The 24,215-nt window shown below is 44.8% G+C and overlaps 3 protein-coding genes across 6 annotated transcripts; 1 reads left to right on the forward strand and 2 right to left on the reverse strand.

Annotated features, from left to right (window-relative positions):
• Positions 1 to 627: 627 nt before the first annotated feature.
• LOC307025257 (zinc finger BED domain-containing protein 5-like) lies at positions 628 to 4,193 on the reverse strand. The gene is made up of 2 exons (XM_079659901.1): positions 2,333 to 4,193; positions 628 to 2,094 (listed from the first exon to the last, which is right to left on the reverse strand). The coding sequence occupies exons 1-2, from the start codon at positions 3,239 to 3,241 to the stop codon at positions 1,618 to 1,620; spliced, it is 1,386 nt and encodes a 461-aa protein (XP_079516027.1). The 5' UTR covers positions 3,242 to 4,193; the 3' UTR covers positions 628 to 1,617.
• Positions 4,194 to 6,292: 2,099 nt separating this feature from the next.
• Positions 6,293 to 11,538, reverse strand: LOC307024236 (zinc finger protein 862-like). Of its 4 annotated transcripts, XM_079658194.1 has the most exons (13): positions 11,447 to 11,530; positions 10,464 to 10,529; positions 10,110 to 10,317; positions 9,821 to 9,991; positions 9,362 to 9,537; positions 9,107 to 9,279; positions 8,553 to 8,722; positions 8,228 to 8,466; positions 7,880 to 8,137; positions 7,567 to 7,773; positions 7,107 to 7,325; positions 6,879 to 7,031; positions 6,293 to 6,774 (listed from the first exon to the last, which is right to left on the reverse strand). In XM_079658194.1, exons 3-13 carry the CDS (start codon positions 10,156 to 10,158, stop codon positions 6,595 to 6,597), a joined length of 1,995 nt encoding a protein of 664 aa, XP_079514320.1. In that variant the 5' UTR covers positions 10,159 to 10,317; positions 10,464 to 10,529; positions 11,447 to 11,530; the 3' UTR covers positions 6,293 to 6,594. The 4 variants fall into 4 exon arrangements, with proteins under 4 accessions (XP_079514320.1, XP_079514319.1, XP_079514318.1 ...); XM_079658193.1 differs by having other exon boundaries at positions 10,464 to 11,538; XM_079658192.1 differs by having other exon boundaries at positions 10,110 to 11,538.
• A 1,531-nt stretch (positions 11,539 to 13,069) lies between these two features.
• On the forward strand, positions 13,070 to 15,969 carry LOC307025696 (uncharacterized protein). Its single transcript, XM_079660531.1, has 2 exons — positions 13,070 to 13,272; positions 15,372 to 15,969. The coding sequence occupies exons 1-2, from the start codon at positions 13,269 to 13,271 to the stop codon at positions 15,737 to 15,739; spliced, it is 372 nt and encodes a 123-aa protein (XP_079516657.1). The 5' UTR covers positions 13,070 to 13,268; the 3' UTR covers positions 15,740 to 15,969.
• Positions 15,970 to 24,215: the final 8,246 nt, after the last annotated feature.

Genomic DNA, 24,215 nt, shown 5'->3' on the forward strand with positions numbered 1-24,215 from the left:
ACGTATTCAGTTTGCTTTGTATTATTTATTTTATGGTAACATTTTGGTTTAATAAAATTGTGCTATTTTAAGGAGTAAATAAGAAGTCACATCTTTGTTCCTAAATGTTTTCTATACTTACAACTTCTTATACTGATATGAATTGATTTACTTTTAGAATGAAGAAAAATGACTCTTTAACAACAGAACCGGAACAAAACACAACTGTGACCTCTGTGCAGACAGACCAGTCAGTCCATTTCTGGGGAGTAGCTACCTTGTGCTAGTTATATTCAAGTTTATGTTTTACTATTGGCTGTGTCTAACCTGTCTAAAAATAGCCGAATCCCCAGGAACATGTTTAACCAGACGGTAAGACAGTAACACTTCATCCTGAACTCACTGTGGGGCCTGTCTTCATGGACCTGTAGCATAACACCCTGACACATACAAAATACAAAGTATGTTCATTAAGAATGCACATACTGTCCCTCCTCTGTCTTTCAATGTTGTCAAACTTGTTGAAGAAAAAATAACAAGTTTAATGTTACAGAAATAAAAGCTTAATCAGGGCTCGACATTAAGGGCTGCCCGATGGCCCAGGGCCATCTAGTATTTAGCTCGGGCAATGAAGCCTCACCTGCTGGTTGCCCGATCGGGCAATCTATTATACCAGTATCATGCAGCTCGCGGAACCAGTAATGAGTGACCCGACAGTAAAACTAAACATATCTATAACTAGTTTAGGTAGTTTGAGAGGTAATTAAAATAGCTACGTGTGATATTCTAACCTGAAGTGTGTGTTTTGTCTGCTCACCGCTGCATGTGATCATGCAGTGCTGCGTGTCGACTCGTCAGCAGCAGCTGATCTCTCTCTCCCGTAAGATTAGACTTCACTCGCGTTTATGTCCATATTGATCAGATCTAGCTAGTTCTAGCTAATGATAGGACTACCTGCTTATTAAAAGACACCTAAACAATAAGTGTTGCTATGCAACTGGGTGAGGCCACAAAGTATAGCGCAGCATTATGCATTTGTTTACATGCCCACCGGAACCCCGAGGCATTACCAACAGATCAACGCACAATCAACCCATACAGGACATCTCTTTCTCCACATTAAGTGTTAGACATTAGAATTGACTATTCTTGTCTGTCACACACTCTTCTTGTCTGTCACATAAGTGGCGCAACTGAAGCGGTATTGTGCTAAAGGGTTCTCAACCTTTTTTGGGCCAGCGCCCCCCTGTTCATTATCCAGGTCTCTTACCGCCCCCCATCAAAAAAAGTAGACTTATTTTCTTCCCTGAATATTAATGTTGACTAATATTCTGTGTTATATCATTTAAAAAGCATGTCACTGAATGCCAAATAATAGATTTGATTTAACTGGGCAGTTGGAATATCATTATCATTAGTTTACCAGAGAGCAGAAAAGCCATGTGAATGTGAATAAAAATGATATTTATGAGTGTTAAACAAGAGCAGAGAATACAAACAGACTGCTACGGAACGGCAGCAATTTCACACATGTCCAGTGCAGAACAAACAGTAGGCTACAAAACTGTACATTAGGCCTACAGAACTAACAGGTCGGAAAGGTGTTGCATTTCGCCAAATTGCGGGGGGGGGGGAAGGTTAGTGTGAGCCCTGCGCTTGGTGGTTCTCCGCCAGTTTCTTCACTGCGGGTTGCAGAGAACTTAGTTTCAGTCGCAGTGCACCTGAGGCCGTCAAGTTCAAGCGATTGCGGTACTTGGACTGCATGTGGAGGACCTGGCTGAATCCCTGCTCCACGAGGTATGTGGTTGGGAAAGCCAGAAGAAGCAGCCTCGCTTTCTCCCAGAGAGCCGGGTAACGCTGAGAGTATTTGACCCACATGTTGCCCCAGCCAGAGGTGCGGAAAATAGCCTGGGCCTCATCGTTACTCTGGATGTCGATGAGATGCTCCTGTATTGCTGGCTCGCATTCCGCCACGTCCGCCTGAAAGGGCTGCACCACCCAGGTGGGAACATCAAGGTCCAAAAGATCTCTGAAGCGGATCTTCAAGTCGGCATTCACCATCCTCAGGTGGTCTGTGTAAATGAGGAGGCGCTCATCGGTAAGAGCCTCAGACACCTGCAATGAGTATAACCAGGAAATTGTTATTGGTGCAGAATGTTACCATCCGATTTTAAACTGGTTATTTTATTGCTAATTAGTTTACTAATTGATGTTTCTTTATTCTCATAATACATTCAGAACATAAGTTATTTATACTAACCAGGAACACAAATATAGTGTTGCATAGAGGAGCCTACATTTATTACATGTATTATTTATTATTATCATTATTTAGTAGCCTAGGCTAGATCACCTTGGTCAACAGCGGGAAATGAGCAAACTGCCTCCTGCCTATGCTCTGCCGGTATAGATCCAGCCTGGAAGTGAGACTGTGGATGACCGCCTTGTTCTGGATCAGAGTAACTCCTTTTCCTTGGAGCTTCAGCGTGACTTCATTCATTTTGCCAAAGAAGTCTGCGAGGTACATGATGTCGCAGCGGCTGGATGACACCTGTTCCCCGAGAGCTGCATCCACCTCCTCCAGGAACTCCACGATGCTGTCAAACAGCTCACAAAAACGAGCAAGGCAGTTTCCTTTTGAGAGCCAGCGGACATCAGTGTGGAGAAGAAGACGCTCAAAGGTCTCATCATTTTCCTGACACAGCTGTCGGAACAATCTGTTATTCAGGGCGTGGGCTTTTATTTTGTTTATTGCCTTTACTGTAACATTGAGAGACTCGTGGAGAGGTGGACTTTTAGATTTGGCAGCAAGGTTGTGGCGGTGCAAGACACAGTGGACTGTGAGGACATGCGGAACCTGCTCCTTCAGCAGAGTGGTGAAGCCACGGTACCTGCCAACCATGGAAGGGGCACCGTCAGTAGCACATGCGAGGATGTTGTTGATCGGGATTGACTTCTCCTGTAGATAAGCATCCAGTGCATTAAAAATGGTCTGGCCCTTGGTGTCTGTGACCAGATATTTGGAAAATAAAAATTCCTCAGCCATCTCCTGACTGTTGGAGGTGTTATAGTGGACATAGGCCATCAACAGAACATTGGGTTCAGAAGTGGTTGTCTCATTCAGCTGAAGGCTGAATGGAGTTTCCCGCAGGATGGCACACAGCTGCTCCTCTTTATCAGCGCCCATTTCATCAATCCTGCGTGCTACGGTGTCATTACTGAGTGGGATGGATTTCAGCACCTGTGTGGGATCACGCTCCATCACAGTAGATATGACCTCTTTGATGGCAGGGAGTACCAACTTACTTCTCTCCGATTGTGAACGGCTGGCCACATTTGGCTATCAGCAAGGAGATGTTATATGAAGCTATTAGCCCGCTGTCAGTCTGGGTGGTCTTCCTAGCGAAGAGACTGCTGATGGTGCTCCTACCATGTTTCTCTTTGAGGGCCTGGAAGAACGGACGCTCCTTATCTGCCTTATCCGGGTGGATCTTGGTAAGGTGCTCCTTTAAACGTGAGGGTTTCATTCCCTCATTGGAAAAGACATGTTCGCAAAGTAAACACATTGGGAGTTGTGCATTGGTAGGAGACGGTATGAAGCCATAGCTAAGATATTCAATAGAGTACTGTCTGCATTTTATCTTTTTCGCGGCCATTTTGCTGATGTGATATTATTTTTGTTGTTTTATGATGCTAATATTTAGGGAGGGGGGGGTAGTGTCACCATATGGCGGCAAACGCTAGAGGGCTAGCTGGTGACATGACAAGACATCGTTCCGGGAGCGGACCAGAAGTCGTTGTAATTTTGAACAAACAGAGCTCTGTGTGGAGCAGCCTGGCTAGCCAGCTCTTCCATGTCGTAGCAGACATAGAAACGGGTATTATTTTCATAAGCTGACCACTTAGTTCGAATCTGTTGGTGGAATTTGTCATATCAAAACATATCAAAATTTAACAAAGTGACACAGATTATTAACAGTCGCGATCCCAAAATTACAACGACTTCCGGTCCGCTCCCGGCTGCTTTTTGTAGGGTACGTTCGTAAATGCGCTCAGAGCGCTCCGAGCGTCCCCGTTCCACAGTCCAGAGCGCTGCGCTCTGAGCGCTCACAGCTGGGTGCTCTGGCGGAACACACGGGTTGTCCGAGCGGACTGACCGTTCGTGCATTTACGAACGTACCCGTAATAACACTGCTGACAGCTGACCAATCGCAAGCAGAGTTGTGGTTTCCTATAGCAACAAAAGATGCTGACAGCTGCTTTTTGTACAGGAAAAGACGCTGGGGCCAGCATTTTTCATGACAAAAAGACATTATGCGTGAACGCCCCCCAAGAACACCTCAACGCCCCCCTTTCAAAAATATTGCTTCCAGCGCCCCCTGATGTTCTCTGAACGCCCCCTGGGGGGCGGTACCGCCCCCGTTGAGAACCAGTGTGCAAAAGGGAAATTATTGTGACCGAAGAGATTTTGATTTGCCGGCCAACGGGAACTCTGACGTCGCCATTTTGTATGCTTCGCGGATGCGCTCGGCTCCTCTCGACTGCTGCTCGGGTCTGCTCGGTCAGCTTCCGGATGAGGAGGCATTCGTTCGACCAATTTACAGTAGATAACATTAAACATTTTTTTAACAGGGGCCATAATAGTGTAAATATTGTTTGTTTTGTTCAGTTACAACTGAATGTAATGTTTTCTACTTTTTTACGCAAATGTAAACACACACACACACACACACACACTTTGTATGTATGTAATGTTCAGAGGTTGTTATGTTTAATATTCATGAGTGTCTTGACCAACAACTAAAGTATTTTTTATAGCTATGCAAGGCATGCAAGCGAGCAAACACAAACAAGAACAAACAAACAAGTGAAATGAAGAATAAAATTGAAATTGTACAATATAATATTGTGCTGGTTCATCTTATAATTCAGTCTAGAGAATGCACCAGACAGCATCTAAGACCTGCAAAATCAAAATGTTCTAGGGGGAGGCCCCCAAAACCCTTTGTGGCATTTCGTCCGCACGCATTTTTCAGGGCAATCTCTATTGGGCTCAGGGCCATCTGTAAATTAGCTTAGATGGCCCACAGGGCCATCTCCCAATATCCTTAATGTCATGCACTGTTAATTACTCACCCTCCTAATTGTAGACGTAACTTCACGAGTGCAACTTGAAACATTTCTCCCGCTTGCTGCTGGGTGCAGGTGAAAGTAGGTCGATATTTCTGTTTACACCGCTGACATTTGTCACAGGTGAATCTATAGGTATCGCAACAAACATGACGTTGTCACACAGAGACAAGCTGGACACTGGATTGACCAAATAACTACACACTCTTATTTACATTAGACACGTTATTCAAAACTGACAGCCTGTGTGTTGTTTGTTAAACACTGCCACTGAAATACCACATTCAATTATCAAGCCCCTGCACCCAGAATGCACATGTTAAAAGCCATGTAACCAATTAGATCACTTAGAAACCTGAGCTTGAACACTTTGTTGTGCACAACAATGGAGGCCATTTTTAGAGAGAGGGTTAGAGGTAGACTGTATTTTGTCTTCAGTACCATACGGTAACTATGTTCATGTCATCTTCACTCTCAGTAAAGTCATTGTGTCTGATACTGTTATGAGTATTGAGAAGAAACCTATTTGTGTGTTTCCATATTGCATGTGTTCATTCATAGTCCATATTTACAGCGTGCTACAAATGAAATGTCTAAAACTTTGACTTGAATGTCTTGTTTATTAATCAATTAATGAACAGTGTTTCAATTCAGTTCATGTAAGCCTTACACACACATTCCTCTTTTGAGTGTCTAGTGATTATGGCCTGCATGTCTTTCTGTTCTAACTCAGCTGTCAGCTTCTTAGCGGTTTAGAAAACAGTGTTTCCCCTAGGATGGAGTCATAGCAGCGGTGCTAAGGCACGCGGGCCCAGCAAAATGTGAGCGCGGCGCGCATGGACATTTTAAGTGTGTGCGCGTGCGAAGTGCTTCCCGCCATTATGTTTCTATTTGTCTGCCAGCACAAGAAAGACACATACATCATTAAAGGCTTCAAATGTATTCAGTATTGTATGAACATAATTGGTGGTTGGACATCACATCCTCTAGGGGGGTCCGGGGGTATGCCCCCCCGGGAAGATTTGTTTTTACATTTTAATATAAAATGCTTCAATATGGTGCACTTTGAGCACACAATGACTAGAGACTAGATCTAACTCTAAACACCCATATGAAAAAGATCGTTTTACATTTTAATAATCAAATAATTGAACATACCAATAAACTACCATAGCCAATAACACATATGTAACTTATTTTATTTTTGTTGTTCATTTACATCACTTTCATCAGGCAATTTTTTAGTTTAATATCAGGTGTCAAAAGAACATGGCACCTAGTAATGAATGTGCCAAATGTCTCCACTTCGTTCCACTGCCCCAGTGACTTGAATATCTTGGGTTCTGCCAAGGGGTTTACTTCCTTAGTTTTTCTCTCATATATCATTTGTCCTGCCTTGTTTCTTGATCCATATATGTTTTCTTTATACTCTATACATAAAATGATGTTTTTTTTATGCTCTATACATAAAATGACTCACTCCATTTAGTGATGATGGCACAGTTGGCATCCTGCCTGAGAGCACTTTATTTTTCTGGGGGTCTTAAAGAATAGCTCTAAGGCTCTCCTAAAGGGAAAGTCTCTGGTTGGGGGGCCATTGATGCTCAATCGCATACAGGTGGCAAGGTGTTCCCCCTGCAAGCGATTTCTTAAGTCAGTCTTCACCTGTAAATACAAACATAATAATCAACAGACGAGTGGATGTGGAGCCCATGGGGTTGAGATTTGAATAAAGTCAAATAATGATATCACTTGTTCAAGTATCCTACCCGGTTCAATGTTGAGAAATCCCTCTCACAGTTTACACTGGAAACTGGGATGGTCAGGCCAATGGCAGCCAGCTTGCTCAGAGATGGGTAAAGCAGCCCCCATTCACCCACCTCTGATGCCAGTTCCTGCATCACCTGCTGCTGATCCAAGTCCTGAAACACAACATGAACATCAATCCAGGCTATAGAACTCCTGAAAAGGAATGTTACTGTAATTCATTATGATACCTTGAATGGCCCAACTATCAGCTGCTGTTTAAAAGAGGACCATTCCTGCAGCACCTCATTACAGTCAGCCTGTAGAAATTTGCCGGCAAGGAGCTGCACATTGGCCTCATCTCCAGTTGCTGCCTGAGGGCTCAGCGCATGGAAGGCCCCTAAAAGGTCCAGATTCTGGAACCTCCTCTCCAGGCTCTCCAGCAGGCCATCGAAATATGGATCCATCACCTAACCATAACAGCAACAGATTATTAAACTGAAACTTGTGTCCATATTCAAACCACTTAATAGGCATCTAGTATTAACAGGATCCTCCCTCTTAAGCACCTTTTGTATTATTGTTTGCTACGATTGCACTTTGACTTTAGCTCTAGATTATGCTCTTAGTCGCTTGTTTAGAAAGGAGATACACTTGTGAGTTCTGGTGAGTAGAAGCGTCTGCTAAATGCTAAATCCAAAACAAACATACCTGGCTCCTGAACCGGGCCCAGAGCTCTTCCCTGGTCAGTCCCTTTCTTGTCCCCCTCTTGTTCCTCTCCTCCTCATGGACAATACTGTAAGCCCCAAGTCCCGCAGGGTTGTCCAGGTCTGCGTGGAGCTTTGAAAGGAAAGACCCTGGTGGCTGATGGTCTCCAGCATCTTTAATTGCTCGGAGGCAGGCCATTGTCACAGGGACCTAATAACAAAGACAGAGTAGGTGTAAATGCAGCAGCAGCAGATATCTGGTTAGTATGAGCATTGTATGGACAGTGGTGTCAAAAATAAAACATTGGAAAGTATACCTGCACTTTCAGAGCAAGGAAGTTGACATTTTCCTTCTGGAACAGCCTTGACAGCCTGCTGATATGTGGCAGCACATCTGCTTGCAGGTAGACCGATGCCACAAAGCGGTAGGTGGCCAGAAAGCCATACAACCCCTTGGCTGTTGGGCATTTCTTATGCTCCGTCTCCTCAGCCAAGGCTGCCAGGACAGCGGTCAGGTTCCGCTGTAGGTTGGAAACAGCCATGGCTTGCGAAAGCCAGCGTGTGTCCTTCACTTCCTAAAAATATTTAGAGCCACAAGATGAAAGCATATTAAGTCATATCAGGTGCCTCCAAATATGGAAGATGTTTTTTCCCTTTTAAATTACCTTCACTTTCAAGTTATCCAGGCCCAAGCACTCTGCTGCAGCCTGGAGTACAGCTGTGCGATTCGCACTGTTCCTGAAGTACAGGTGTAGCTGCTGTAGAAGGTCCCTGAAAGAGTTCATGTAAGCCACTCCTGATGAGGCGTCCTTGCAGCACAGGGCGAGGCGGTGTGCGGCACATGCAACCGACACCATCCATGGGAAGGTGTCCTGTAGCTGCTTGGCCACTCCATTCACTCTCCCTGTTTCAGGACAAACATCTTTTATGTCATGTTTTAGTTTTTAAGCTGCAGTGAATATCAACCTTGTTTTTGTTGGTAGTTCATACCAGTCATAACAGCTGCTCCATCTGTCCCCAGGCCATAAATCCTCTGGGTGGGAATGTTCTTTTTTGAAAGGATCGTTCTTATTGCCTTGACTATGGTGTCAGCTCTGCCATCGCTGACTGTCACCAGGTCCAGAAATTGGCTGTAAAGCAGCCCATTTTTGTCCATGTATCTGATGAACATATTAAACAGTCAGACTGACTCAACAGATGTAGGTCTTTGGGATAAGCCTTATTTGTTTATTATTACTACCCAATCAGTGGCGGTGGAATATGTTGTTGCCCCGATCAGATTCAATCCAGACTACGTGAAAGAACAACAAGCTAGCAACCGCCAACCAACTGTGATTGGTTTAAAGAAATAGAGCGTTTCCCCCGGAGCCCCCCTGTCCCCGAGTGGTAATGAGTCCAGCCAGACTTTTCTTCAGCGCTGGCACAGTGTAAACAAAGTGTGGAGATAGGTCTGGCTATGCAAGACTATATTAAACATAATAAAGACACGTCAATCAAAATTATTTTAAGTCTTAATTGTTGTCATTCTTGGAATAAAATTATACCTAACGTGAACATCGAGCTGCTTCTTCACAGACACATCTGTGGTCTCGTCCTCCTCAAGCCCAATTGCCACAGAAGCACTGATGTTTGCCAAGATAGGCTCTTCAACGACAGTGCCCAGGATTTCTAACATCTCATCGATGATTCGGTGAGATGTGTAGTTGGTCCTCCCGATCTTAAAGAAAACAAATGCACTTAAGATTAAATATTGCACACTTTTTTTGTGATGAAGTTGATTAAAGAAAGCATTAACTTACCTTTAACTTCTCAAAATACTGGCAGCCAAGTAGTTCTGCGAGCTCCAAAAGGTCAGCATAGTTCGTATGGTGAGCATGTTCTTTTTTCATGAGGTGGTAGAGGCACTTAAAACCACCAATCACCGCTTCGTGTTCAAGGGTGATAACTGGGTCAAAGGCGACCAGCACTGAGGACCCTGTTGAAAGGTAAATAAAAATAAAAATAAAAATTGTAATGTATTATAGCCTACTGTGTTGTTTGTACTATGTTGACCTGCTGAGGGACTGCAGATGAAAACTAGCTTAGGTCTACTAGCTAAATCTGTCACATTTACATTGATGTAAAACCTGATATGTTGATTAATGTGCATTCTTTTCTTTAAAATAAATAAACTGAAACAAATAAACTAAACCAGAGAGTTTTGTGAATAATAAGCTAAAAATAAGATACAGTAGGCCTACAGTATTAGTGAATTTTACCTTGAATCAGTGCGGCGTGTGCCTTCACACTCTCTTGATGGTGCCGAGTGGCAGCATGCTTATCAAGGTAGTCGCTTCGGAAAAGCATGCACCCAACCTCAATAAATGGCCGTGTAGACACCCCCCGCTTCGGTGCTTGCTTGTGTTGGCGGCACAAGCGGCAGAACATTCCTGTCGGGACAAGATCTTTGATATATATTTATTTTCTTTAAGAGGTTTTGGCTACTGTATGATCGTTAAAACATCTGAGAGATCAAGCCCCTAACTGCTCCATATGTTAGATTCTCACCATGGTTAGCTATGTTGTACAGCCAAGGTTTGAACCTCGGGTCCTCCATCCACCCTGGATCAAATCCTGATTGCCGGTGCCTTGCTCTTTCTGATCCTCCTACCTCTGACCCTCTGACAGCAGCAGCAGCTGCACCTTGCTCCTCTCTTCTATCCTGACCTGCTCCTTCACCTCCTCTGCTCTAGCCTACTCTCATCGCATGTCCTGTCTAGTACGAGATATCAGTCAATACAATTGTAAATTTAAACAACTACTTAAAAACGATTTCCCAAAAAGTGTGTATCCATTTGCTCCCCTTTCAAAACATTGCTGCCAGACAACAGAGACCCACCTCCCTAACTTCACCCAACTAACCTCCTCCTCATCACCACGATCATCACTTCTCTTTCGTTTGCTGACAAGCCAGCCTTTTAAACTCATCTGAAAATAACATAAGATGTGATGAACAATCTATTACACTGGGTGTTAACTAGCTTTATTACATGGCTTAGTTGAATACTCTATTCTGATTGGTCAATTCAGAACACGTGACACGTTGTTAATCCAGAACAGACAGACCGCTGTCAAGGACTTATTGACCGTTGTTAAGGACGCTTACAAAGAACTTCGGTCGATTTAACTGTATACAGTATGGCCGCAGTTTGCTTTTCAAACTGGGACAAGAAAAACAGCGGAGAATTAACGGGGCAGAAACCCTCCTTTTTACGCAACGGTCCAGACATAGACATCAAACGGCGACACATATTCAGTTGCCAGTTACTTTGGCATTAGGGCAGGGATATCTAGATACTTTCCAAGCTTTGACATAATGAATTGTGCTACTTTTAAAGCAAGCAGCGATGTTTTCAAATCTGTAATCAGAAAGCTCCTCAAAAACGCTATCGAAGCAGTTCCTGCCGTTGCTACGTTAGTTCAAACAGTAACAAAGGACTATTTTTCTTAGCGGATGCATGTCATTTTAAATAAATAATAGCGTACTATTTTTTAAATCAATAAAAACATTTTCTAAATCTATAAAAGCATTTCAATTAATATTGGGAGTCATATCGTTACTTTGTTGAGAATGTGGCCATGTAATAAGCGGGATGATGTGCAGCGACTTGGTCATTATGGGGAAAAGAACACCCTTCATGCAGATCTAGATCCCTCCGCTTCGCGTCGGGCTCCTGATCAGCCTGTCGGGTGTTCTTTTCCCCATAATGACCGCGTCGCTGCACATTATCCCTTACAAACTAGCTAAGTTAGCTAGATGTAATTCATTCTTAACTGTAGGCTTTTATCAAAGTATTAATTTACTTAATCTAAATGTAACAACATTTTAAATTATAATAACTTACATTTATGGCGTTATGACCTTCTTCTTGAGGTGATTGTGTCCAAATAAAGTTATGTCTGCTTCAACTTGCTGTTGTCTATCTTGTCAGGCAGTTTTCCTTCAGCTCTGAAAATGACAGCTTTCCCGCGTATCGGTGGCTCGAAGTTGCCGCGAGCGCTAGGGGGCAGCGCCGCTGCTGAAAACATATAGGGGAAACACTGGACAAACATCAAATTCATAATGTAGACTAGTTGGACAAAATCATGCTCAACTGTTCCATTACTGTGTGAACTGTTTTAGGGGTCGACTGATATATTGTTCTCCCACTTGCTGTTGGGTGCAGGTGAAAGTAGGATGACAGTTCTGTTCACATCGCTGACATTTGTCACAGGTAAATCTTGCAGGTATGCAACAAAAATGACGTTGTCACACACCAACAAGCTGGACTGCATACTTGTATTAATCTCTAAACGCATATCTGCATGTGAATGCAGAAATACACTTATCCTAGTCAGACTTCTGGGTTCCAGGGTTGAACTTTTACAGCATTGCCCTTATATCCTCGTGTCTTTTAATTTGAAATATGTTCTTTGACTTCCGGTCCACCGGACTGCTTTTCTTCAATCTTCAATACAAAACGGAAAATTGAATGAAGTTGTTATCAAAAACCAGACCGTTTTTTTATTAGGTCTTCTTGTTATCCATTTTTTATTCAGACAATAAAAATGGGGAAACGCCTTTGGTTTCCCGTTTTTTCATTTTGATTTAAAACGAAAAAAGGCTGGTATTTTCTTTTTTTTTATTCAAACGAAAAATCAAACTAACAAAACGTACAGACTTTTTTTTATTAGGTTTTCTCGTTATCCGTCTTTTGATTCAGACAACAACAACAACAACAACAACGGGAAAACGGCTTTGGTTTTCCGTTTTTTCGTTTTAAATAAAAAACGAAAAAAGGCTGGTATTTTCGTTTTTTGGCTTTCCGTTTAAACAAAAAATCAAACTGACAAAACGTACACAGCCCCTAAAGTCTGCTTTAAGGGTTGTTTATATTTCACATCATTAATCAGAATCTGCACAGTAACTAAAATAAATGTAGTGGAGTAAAAATATTAACCTCTCAATTGTAGTGGAGTAGAATTACAAAGTAACAATGACCTTTCATGCGGGTATATATTAATGCTGCCCATTATGGATACAAGCGATTTTGACCCGTTTAGTAATTACATGTTTTAAATTGTACACACCAATTTGTTTCCTATCGCCTAAACCTCCTGGGCTGTACACAGTTTAATACTGTCAACTTCTAATTTTGGGAAAAACGAAGTCGGTGGACGCGCCGGCGCGTCCAAGTGCGCATTGTTTACGTAAATTAATCATATATTTTCGATTATAAGGAGTAGAAATATGATTCAGATATCCGCGGAATCGCTGAAAGTGTAGCTTTCAAGCGGTATCTCCTGTGAGACTGTAACCAGGGCAGAGCAGCCAATATGGCCGCTCAAAGCAGCTTGACTTTACACTGTGTGGGATTGGTGGATTTGTTTGTCCGTCAAGGAAATCTCGGCCGGCAGCCATCATGGTCTGAAATGACCAATGGACATCGAGCAATCACTAAGCACCTACCCACCGAGTAAAAAGAAACATGAACCACCTGTCTCCCATCAGTTCACGTCTGTGAGGAGAAAGAGAGACAGAAAATGGCTCAAAAAAAAACTTTACAGTTCCGACTTCGCTAGAGATTTTTTTCGCGAGCAGCAGTGAAGAAAGAGCCTCAGAACCTGAAATGTTCGACTCTTCTGAAGAAGAAGAATACAAAGACAACAACAAGGATCCATTTGGACATGGGTAAGTGTAAATATTACAGTAATAGTGTACTGGCAATGTGTGGGGAATACCGCGAAAAGTAATAGGTTTGTTGATATATTTTTTATCGATAGTCATGAACTTTTTCTTGGGACAAAAAAGACTCCGTTAGCAAATGTTTACTCTGTGTTAACGTTATTTTGGTGTGTAAAAGTGAGATTACATGTGTAGATTAAATTAATAATGTATTCGTCCCACAACGGAGACATTTACAGTGGCTATAGAAATGTTTTTGCCACCGATTATTGTATCATACTGTTCTCTACAGATGAGGCTGTCATAGATTTATTTATATGTGTGCCTGTGATTATTTTACCGTCCTGTACAGATGAGACTTTGTAATCAAATGTAGCCAATGTACAGTGGGGCAAAAAAGTATTTAGTCAACCACCAATTGTGCAAGTTCTCCCACTTAAAAATATGAGAGAGGCCTGTAATTTTCATTGCTAGGTATACCTCAACTATGAGACAAAAAATGAGACAAAAAAATCCAGAAAATCACATTGTCTGATTTTTAAAGAATTTATTTGCAAATTATGGTGGAAAATAAGTATTTGGTCACCAACAAACGAACACGATTTCTGGCTCTCACAGACCTGTAGCTTCTTCTTTAAGAGCCTCCTCTGTCCTCCACTTGTTAACTGTATTAATGGCACCTCTTTGAACTCGTTATCAGTATAAAAGACACCTCAAACCGTCACACTCCATACTCCACTATGGCCAAGACCAAAGAACAGGTAAAAGGAAACCAGAAACAAAATTGTAGACCTGCACCAGGCTGGGAAGACTGAATCTGCAATAGGTAAGCAGCTTGGTGTGAAGAAATCAACTGTGGGAGCAATTATTTGAAAGTGGAAGACATACAAGACCACTGATAATCTCCCTCGATCTGGGGCTTCACGCAAGATCTCACCTCGTGGGGTCAAAATGACCACAAGAACGGTGAGCAAAAATCCCAGAACCACACGGGGGGACCTAGTCAATGACCTGCAGAGAGCTGGGACCAAAGTAACAAAGGCTACCATCACTAACACACTACGCCGCCAGGGACTCAAATCCTGCAGTGCCAGACGTGTCCCCCTGCTTAGGCCACTACATGTCCAGGCCCGTCTGAAGTTGGCTAGAGAGCATTTAGATGATCCAGAAGAGGATTGGGAGAATGTCATATGGTCAGAGGAAACCAAAATATAACTTTTTGGTAAAAACTCAACTAGACCTGTTTGGAGGAGAAAGAATGCTGAGTTGCATCCAAAGATGGGGCTGTTTTTCTGCAAAGGGACCAAGGACGACTGATCCGTGTAAAGGGAAGAATGAATGGGGCCATGTATCGTGAGATTTTGAGTGACAACCTCCTTCCATCAGCAAGGGCATTGAAGATGAAACGTGGCTGGGTCTTTCAGCATGCCAATGATCCCAAACACACCGCCCGGGCAACGAAGGAGTGGCTTCGTAAGAAGCATTTCAAGGTCCTGGAGTGGCCCAGCCAGTCTCCAGATCTCAACCCCATAGAAAATGTTTGGAGGGAGTTGAAAGTCTGTGTTGCCCAGCGACAGCCCCAAAACATCACTGCTCTAGAGGAGATCTGCATGGAGGAATGGGCCAAAATACCAGCAACAGTGTGTGAAAACCTTGTGAAGAATTACAGAAAACGTTTGACCTCTGTCATTGCCAACAAAGGGTATATAACAGAGTATTGAGATGAACTTTTGTTATTGACCAAATACTTATTTCCACCATAATTTGCAAATAAATTCTTTAAAAATCAGACAGTGATTTTCTGGATTTTTTTTCTTCTCATTTTGTCTCTCATAGTTGAGGTATACCTAGGATGAAAATTACAGGCCTCTCATCTTTTTAAGTGGGAGAGAGAGAGAGAGAGACACAGACACAGACACAGACACAGACACAGACACAGACACAGACACAGACACAGACAGACAGACAGACAGACAGACAGACACCTGTCCAACCTCCCAAACTTTATTTTCATGTGTGCATTGTTATTTGTGCTTGAGCAACATTTTACTTGAACTTTATTTCAATGCAGTAATTATTGTCCTACATTTTTATTTGTTTTACAGAGAGGTTTCACAGCTGCCTGGGCCTAGTGGCCCACCACAGGCGACGTTTATCCAGGACCCAGAACATCCATCTGTGCCGGCCCCTAGGTCAAGATCTACCGTGGCTCAAGGGCCTTCACCAGAGCCATCACCACCAAGGACCAGCAGACCAGCATCACTACAGCTACCTCCACCTCCATCTGCGGCTGCCACCAGGTCAAGATACACCTCAGCACAAAGGCTCCACCACAGCCATCACCTTCAACCCAGCCAGCAAGGAGGTCTCGTATAGCACTTGTACACCCCACATACACAGCAGCCCATGCACCATCACCCCCATCTTCACAGCAGCCAGACCCACTGTCTTGGAAGACAGACAAAGACCTTGACACTGTTTTGACATTTATAATGAAGAGTTGGTTGAAATTTCTGATGTTCAATATTGTAAATAGTGAGATCTTCGAGTTTCTTATATTTATATAAATATTTGGTTGAAAAAACATATTTATAATAAATTGTTGGTTTAATAAAAAGTTTTAATGCTCAATTTGTACTTGTACACATTACATGAACCTTCGTATGTAATATGAAGTCATTATTCAGTCCTAATGTATCTCAGTCCCTGCTGTGGTGAAAGTAGAGTGAGAGTACTCAAGTGTTTACTCAAAATTCGAATTATTAATTTTCATTTTAGACATGAATTAAACATTTATATACAGTGTAATTCAAATATTTCACTACTTTTGTGATCCTGAGACTTTGGTAACCAAATCTAAAACACCAAAACAATTTGATCACATGAGTAAATTTGTGTTTTCGCAAGAGTTTTGACGATTTTACGAAAATCGGATGTCACATTTTAAGCTTTTGAGCTACTTATCTCATCACACAGTGCTCTAAGGTGAGTAATTTGCATATATAGCAATACCAGAGATCGTCCTGAACATTTTGATATTCAACACATGGGGTGCCATGTTAGAAGAAATACATTTAAAAGGTGATTTAAGAAAACATCTAAAAATCGAGAAAATACCCTTAGACTCCAGAGGGTTAAAACTACAATTCCCAGTTGAGACGTGCCATAGAGAACATGTTGCGAAACACAATAGTTAGCATGTGTAGTTCTCGGGGGGCGTTCGAGTCCAGTTTTGAATAGTCTGCCGTTGTTTCGTTCCATTTCAAAGAGCTTGACGCTCGGCGTAACCTTGGCACACTGCCACTCCAACATCCAATCTCAGAGTTTGAAGATTAATCACGGGATTTGTCAACGGGACTGTAGTCCCAAACAATAGCTGGGGATTATGTAGTGTCTTCGGCCATCCTAAACTGAATTTTTTTCGGATATCATATCGCATTAACAACACCACATCTGGCGTCACAGAGATCTTCTGTTACTGTCCTTTCTTCTTAGAGGAAGTACAGAAACACGTAACTCTGGATTTGTTTTAATGTTTGAGGTGCAATAAAAGACACCGCAGCTTTTTGGCATGTTAAAACTATTATTTTCTGCCTCGCTCATGAGAGTAACAGCTGGCGAAATTACAGCCTCGCCTACTGATTTCAAATCCATCCATCTTCTCCCGCTTATCCGTGGTCGGGTCGCGGAGGTAGCAGTTCCAACAGAGAGCCCCAAACTTTATTTTCCCTGGCCACATCAACCAGCTCTGACTGGGGGATCCCAAGGCGCTCCCAGGCCGGCGAAGAGATATAATCCCTCCACCTGGTCCTAGGTCTACCCCTTGGTCTCTTCCCAGCTGGACGTGCCTGGAACACCTCCCTAGGGAGGTGCCCAGGTGGCATCCTAACTAGGTGCCCGAACCACCTCAACTGGCTCCTTTCGACGCGAAGGAGGAGCGGTTCAACTCCGAGTCCCTCCCGGATGACCGAACTTATCACCTTATCCCTAAGGGAGACACCAGCCACCCTGCGGAGAAAACCCATCTCGGCCGCTTGTACCCGCGATCTCGTTCTTTCGGTCATGGTGGTGGTCAAGGATGGTGACCCATCCTTCATGACCATAGGTGAGGGTAGGAACGAAAAGGGCGTGGTAGACAGAGAGCTTTGCCTTCTGGCTCAGCTCCCTTTTCGTCACAACGGTGCGACAAAGCGACTGCAGTACCGCTCCGAATCTCCGACCCATCTCACGCTACATTGTTCCCTCACTCGAGAACAAGACCCTGAGATACTTGAACTCCTTCACTTGGGGGTAGGTAGGGAACGTTCCTGTTTTTGGACAAAATTAACATGGGATCACTCCGGTCAATGTACGTACTTCGTCTCACTGGAATATTAATGGCCAGATTGAATACAACATCGACCCAAATTCTCCGGTCAATGACAGGAGAGTTTTGAAAGTGACAAAACACTGTTCCACACATTTAAAAACACTTAATCAATGTTTACCCAGGATCCATGCACCTTTCCTGGCTTGTAAAATGTGGTGATGCGCCCTGGAGGTAGCGGGCAGGCTCTGTCCGTGGTGCTGAACCCCAGCCTGTCTATGTGGAATACAAAAACAAACAAAGACAAACACCTTTAAGGTCACCAGGGGCGTGAGGTTCTGGTTCTGGCGGTGTGCATGGAGGGGTTTGACCTGGCCCCCTGACACAATGCACACAGCCTGGAGCAGTGGAGCAGCGGCTGGGTCGTGTTCCCCCTTTTGTCCATTTGCCTATCAGTTTGTTAACCAAATGGACAGAGCCTGCGTTTTCCCCCTAAAAGTGACTTTTAATGGTGGTTTTTGCATTTAAATGATGGGTCTTATCATTCACAAAGGTCCCCACACAATGCACATAGTCTGGAGCTCGCTGGGGTCCTGCATATGCTTTAATCACACTTTTGTCCATTTGCCTATCAGTTTGTTAACCAAATGGACAGAGCCTGTTTTTTCCCCCTAAAAGTGACTTTTAATGGTGGTTTTTGCATTTAAATGATGGGTCTTATCATTCACAAGGGTCCCCAACACAATGCACATAGTCTGGAGCTCGCTGGGGTCCTGCATATGCTTTAATCAGGCGTTTTAACACTTTTCCCCACGAAAATGATTTTTAATCATTTTTTCGGGGCTATATAAATCAAATTCCGGTTAATGCAGAGCACAATTGTACCTTTTACTATTTTAATGTATTTGCATTATATATCTTTGGGCTATAAAAGCGACATATTTGGATGACTTTGTCAGTTTATGGAGCTTATCCCACAAATCCCGGAGGATCCGGGCCAAATTTGGGAGCTCATAGGCGGCCTGCCATAGGCCCCCACCCGTGGAAAGAAAAAAAATTGAAAGAAAACGGTCAATTATATGTTAAAATAATCAAAAAATGAACTTTTGAAATTACAACGGAGAAGGGGCTCAGAAGAAGGGGCTCCGATGCTCAAGTGTTCGGCGCTTCGGGACGAAGCGCCGAACACTTTTCCCCTCCCCCGTTGCAATGTACAACGGAGAGGGGAATGCAGACTTCCCCTCCTCCGTTGTAAAAAACCGTTCATGTTTTCCAAGCTACTGTCTGCACGAAATCGGAAACCCGGTTTTTGAGAGGACTCAGAAAAAAAACGGCTGTTTAACTTCATGGAGGAATTCATCCGCTGTATGTGCACTCTGGCTCGGATACATTTTGTTGCCCGGAGACCCCCCAGCATGGTTCTTACCAAACTTTAAGTTTTTGAACTGGGCTCTGGAGGAAGTCAAGGGGAGTTGACAGGGGACTCAATCCGCCTCATGAGGCACTATTCTCGGATACATTTCAACACTTTTAGCCATTTTTGATGGTTCTCCAAAAAATAACTCTGACTTTTTCAGAGTGTGGAGGAATGCAAGGGGAGTTGACAGGGGACTCGATCCGCCTCATGAGGCACTATTCTCGGATACATTTCAACACTTTTAGCCATTTTTGATGGTTCTCCAAAAAATAACTCTGACTTTTTCAGAGTGTGGAGGAATGCAAGGGGAGTTGACAGGGGACTCGATCCGCCTCATGAGGCACTATTCTCGGATACATTTCAACACTTTTAGCCATTTTTAATGGTTCCCTCATGAGGCACTATTCTCGGATACATTTCAACACTTTTAGCCATTTTTGATGGTTCTCCAAAAAATAACTCTGACTTTTTCAGAGTGTGGAGGAATGCAAGGGGAGTTGACAGGGGACTCGATCCGCCTCATGAAGCACTATTCTCGGATACATTTCAACACTTTTAGCCATTTTTGATGGTTCTCCAAAAAATAACTCTGACTTTTTCAGAGTGTGGAGGAATGCGAGGGGAGTTGACAGGGGACTCTACCCGCCTTATGGGGCACTATTCTCGGATACATTTCAACACTTTTAGCCATTTTTGATGGTTCTCCAAAAAATAACTCTGACTTTTTCAGAGTGTGGAGGAATGCAAGGGGAGTTGACAGGGGACTCGATCCGCCTCATGAGGCACTATTCTCGGATACATTTCAACACTTTTAGCCATTTTTGATGGTTCTCCAAAAAATAACTCTGACTTTTTCAGAGTGTGGAGGAATGCAAGGGGAGTTGACAGGGGACTCGATCCACCTCATGAGGCACTATTCTCAGATACATTTCAACACTTTTAGCCATTTTTGATGGTTCTCCAAAAAACAACTCTGACTTTTTCAGAGTGTGGAGGAATGCAAGGGGAGTTGACAGGGGACTCGATCCGCCTCATGAGGCACTATTCTCGGATACATTTCAACACTTTTAGCCATTTTTGATGGTTCTCCAAAAAATAACTGACTTTTTCAGAGTGGGGAGGAATGCAAGGGGAGTTGACAGGGGACTCGATCCGCCTCATGAGGCACTATTCTCGGATACGTTTCAACACTTTTATCCATTTTTGATGGTTCTCCAAAAAATAACTCTGACTTTTTCAGAGTGTGGAGGAATACAAGGGGAGTTGACAGGAGACTCGATCCGCCTCATGAGGCACTATTCTCAGATACATTTCAACACTTTTAGCCATTTTTGATGGTTCTCCAAAAAATAACTGACTTTTTCAGAGTGTGGAGGAATGCGAGGGGAGTTGACAGGGGACTCGATCCGCCTCATGAGGCACTATTCTCGGATACATTTCAACACTTTTAGCCATTTTTGATGGTTCTCCAAAAAATAACTCTGACTTTTTCAGAGTGTGGAGGAATACAAGGGGAGTTGACAGGAGACTCGATCCGCCTCATGAGGCACTATTCTCAGATACATTTCAACACTTTTAGCCATTTTTGATGGTTCTCCAAAAAATAACTCTGACTTTTTCAGAGTGTGGAGGAATGCGAGGGGAGTTGACAGGGGACTCGATCCGCCTCATGAGGCACTATTCTCGGATACATTTCAACACTTTTAGCCATTTTTGATGGTTCTCCAAAAAATAACTCTGACTTTTTCAGAGTGTGGAGGAATGCAAGGGGAGTTGACAGGGGACTCTACCCGCCTTATGGGGCCCTATTCTCGGATACATTTCAACACTTTTAGCCATTTTTGATGGTTCTCCAAAAAATAACTCTGACTTTTTCAGAGTGTGGAGGAATGCGAGGGGAGTTGACAGGGGACTCTACCCGCCTTATGGGGCACTATTCTCGGATACATTTCAACACTTTTAGCCATTTTTGATGGTTCTCCAAAAAGTAAAGTGTTACTTTGTGAGTGTGGAGGAATGCGAGGGGAGTTGACAGGGGACTCTACCCGCCTTATGGGGCACTATTCTCGGATACATTTCAACACTTTTAGCCATTTTTGATGGTTCTCCAAAAAGTAAAGTGTTACTTTGGGAGTGTGGAGGAATGCGAGGGGAGTTGACAGGGGACTCTACCCGCCTTATGGGGCACTATTCTCGGATAAAAGTTTTCATTTTCACCCATTTTTTATGGAACTCCAAAAAGACAAGTTAGTATTTTTTTCCCTTCCTCTTCTGATTTCTCACTGATTGAATGGCAAACGCGACCCGCCATCGGAGGGCCTCCGCCGGCCCGGCCTCGTGCCGGTGCTCTGGCGGTCGGTTCCTCCGAACTGCGGGTTCGACTGATGGCCGGGAGGGACGAGGGAAACGTCGGGGGGGGGGTCTGCTGGAGGCTCCTGCTGGAGTCTTGCGTTTCACTGGGACCTGGCTCGAAAAACTCGAAACCCTGACTCCAGTGAGGTGTTGCGGCCATGCGCCTCCGGGTACTAGACTCCCCTGCCTCCTCCGTGTTGCGTGGGCTGCGTAGGGGTAACCCTGCGTGTCCGTTACCCTGCGTGTCTCTTACCTCCCAGGCCGACCGATATGAAGCGTTTCCAAGACGAACCGTCTGACTCAGGGGTCCCACCACGGGTTCCGTAGCGGGGTGGAAGTTCCACCTCCCCACTTCGCAGCGGAATGCAAGACAAACACCTGTTTCTCTCATCCTCCACTGTGGCATAGCGGCCTTAGTCGGCTGCGGCATTCAGCAATTGGCCTTGCTCCGGGCACAGGACCCTACTTCATCAAACTACCTGTTTGATCCTGCGTAACAACCACATATATGCTTGTCTGCAAAGACATTGATCAAATGGCAAACGTGACCCGCCATCGGAAGGCCTCCGCCGGCCCGGCCTCGTGCCGGTGCTCTTGCGGTCGGTTCATCCATTCTGCGGGTTTGACTCTGCTCCTGGTGCGGACAAAGTCAGCGGCGAATGCCGGAGCGCATATATGCTTGTCTGCAAAGAGGGACATGCCTGGTCCCGTCCAGGTGTTCTTCTACGGCTAGTGTCCAGCCAGCTGCGGTATCAGCAAATTTGACCCGCCATCGGAGGGCCTCCTCCCCGGGTCCAGCTTCCGGTGCTTGGCGGTCGGTTCATCCAGACTGCGGGTTTGACTCTGCTCCTGGGGCTGACAAAGTCAGCGGCGAATGCCGGAGCGCATATATGCTTGTCTGCAAAGAGGGACATGCCTGGTCCCGCCCGGGTGTTCTTCTACGGCTAGTGTCCAGCCAGCTGCGGTATCAGCAAATTTGACCCGCCATCGGAGGGCCTCCTCCCCGGGTCCAGCTTCCGGTGCTTGGCGGTCGGTTCATCCAAACTACGGGTGCTCCTTGAGCGGACAAAGATATGTGTATTTGCCTGAAGGATGGAAATAAACAAAGAATGATATTTTACAGGACATGACGGATATGTGTTTTTTCCAGGCTTTTTGGAAATAAACCAAATGTGATATTGCAGGGCTTTACGTAGCTCATTTTACCCATGTGATGTTGTGCAGTACATTACTGAGCTCATTTAACGATATGGTGTACCAGGCGAATTGGGATGCTGCCATGTCCCAACTGGTCTCCGGAGGAATATAAGGAGAGTTGACAGGGGACTCTGCCCAGTGCTCATGAACCAAATGAGGGGTGTGTTAGAGGGGAAGGCTCTGGCTGTTTCTGCAGCCTCTGCTTCTACCTTCTCTCCCCACCCCGATTCCAGCGCGTGCCTGCTGTAAAAGGCAGGTGCACGGGCTCTCACTGCCACTAACTCTGAGCCTGGCTCCCGAGCAGCACGTTCTCCCCGGCAGTCCGCCAGCAGATGAAAAACACCCACCTCTCCGCCTCTTCCGAGGGACGAGGGAACCGCGCGGGGGGGTCTGCTGGAGGTTCCTGCCGGGTGCTCCGTACTGCGTTTCACCGGGACCTGGCTCGAAAAACTCGGAACTCTGACTCCAGTGCGGTGTAGCGGTCTCGCCCTGGCCGTCCACCGTGCGCCTCCGGGTACCTGACTCCCCTGCCTCCTCCGGGGGCAGGTGCGAGGGGTTCAATGCCTCCTCCCCCCGCTGCGGCGAAAGCCGGAGCAGGATGGAGCGCCCGGAGGTACTGTTATCCCCACGTTTTTGTACCCAAAACTGTCTTGTGAGCTCGTGGCAGAACCATGAAACAAAATACAATCAATGTATCGGACCCATCACCAGCCCCGCGTTGGTGCGGAGGTGGGACCATTTTAACCAGGTGGTAACCCAAGTCCTCCCCTTGGTCCGTGTTCCCTGCATTGAAGCATCGGACCCATGGTTGCAATCACCAGTTGGCTAATGCATATAAACGGAGAAACAGAAAACCATTTAAATAGAATTCATTGTGTGTGTTTTGGGAAGGATGTTGACCGAATGCCCGGTGTGCAGTCTCCGCTATCTGGCTTTGAATAAGCACCTTAAGCACAAACATGCAGTGCGGAACCTGGAGGAAAGAGGCATCATTCTTAAAATGGCCAGTGGTAGAATAAATGTTCGGACCAAACCCTGTCCCATCACAGGGTGTTTGTATGCTGGGAAGAAACTACACCGTCATGTAACTCGTGACCACCCTGAGTTCTCCCGAGATGAGGCACATCAGGTCATGGCAAGGCTGAAGCATAGTGTGGCCATGCAGTTGCTCCATGACCTCCGAGAGACTAATCCCATCATTGGAATGGCTACATTATTGGATATAGACAATGAGGAGGAATACCCGGTGCACCCTCCACCCTTCTCCCCACATACCGAGTGTGACGAAGAGGACTGCATGCAGGTGAGGCTGGACAATGTGGCATTGAGGGCTCAGAAGGATGCCCTCATTGATGAGGTGAAGACCCTGCGCTCCAGGCTAAAACAGGGTCTAAAACCCAGGAAGCAGAATGCCACTGCTGCTCTGCTTGAGGAAGACGAAGAATGTATACGATTTAAGGGCGTAGCAATCTCAAGTACCCCCGGCATGAACACAGTAGCCTCCGGCAGCAATACCCCTCTCAAGACCCCGGTGAAGACTGTCATGCGGTCCATAGAAGCCTCTGCAAGTGAGACCCCTCTCAAGTCTGTGATGCGGTCCCCAGAAGCCTCCGGAAGCAAGACCCCGGTGAAGACTGTCATGCGGTCCCCAGAATCCTCCGGAAGCAAGACCCCGGT

This window comes from Notothenia rossii, assembly GCF_949606895.1.
Source record: "Notothenia rossii genome assembly, chromosome: 11".
NCBI lineage: Eukaryota > Metazoa > Chordata > Actinopteri > Perciformes > Nototheniidae > Notothenia > Notothenia rossii.

Bases quoted from the DNA above. Each gene is read 5' to 3' on its own strand.
- LOC307025257 (XM_079659901.1), bottom strand. From the start codon at position 3,241: ATGGAGCGTGATCCCACACAGGTGCTGAAATCCATCCCACTCAGTAAT. The intron at 2,095-2,332 runs GTGATCTAGCCT...TACTCATTGCAG, and splicing joins ATTTCCCGCTGTTGACCAAG to GTGTCTGAGGCTCTTACCGA.
- LOC307024236 (XM_079658193.1), bottom strand. From the start codon at position 10,158: ATGGAGGACCCGAGGTTCAAACCTTGGCTGTACAACATAGCTAACCAT. The intron at 9,992-10,109 runs GTGAGAATCTAA...TTGTCCCGACAG, and splicing joins GTACAACATAGCTAACCATG to GAATGTTCTGCCGCTTGTGC. The intron at 8,723-9,106 runs GTATAATTTTAT...TATGTTCATCAG, and splicing joins CAGCTCGATGTTCACGTTAG to ATACATGGACAAAAATGGGC.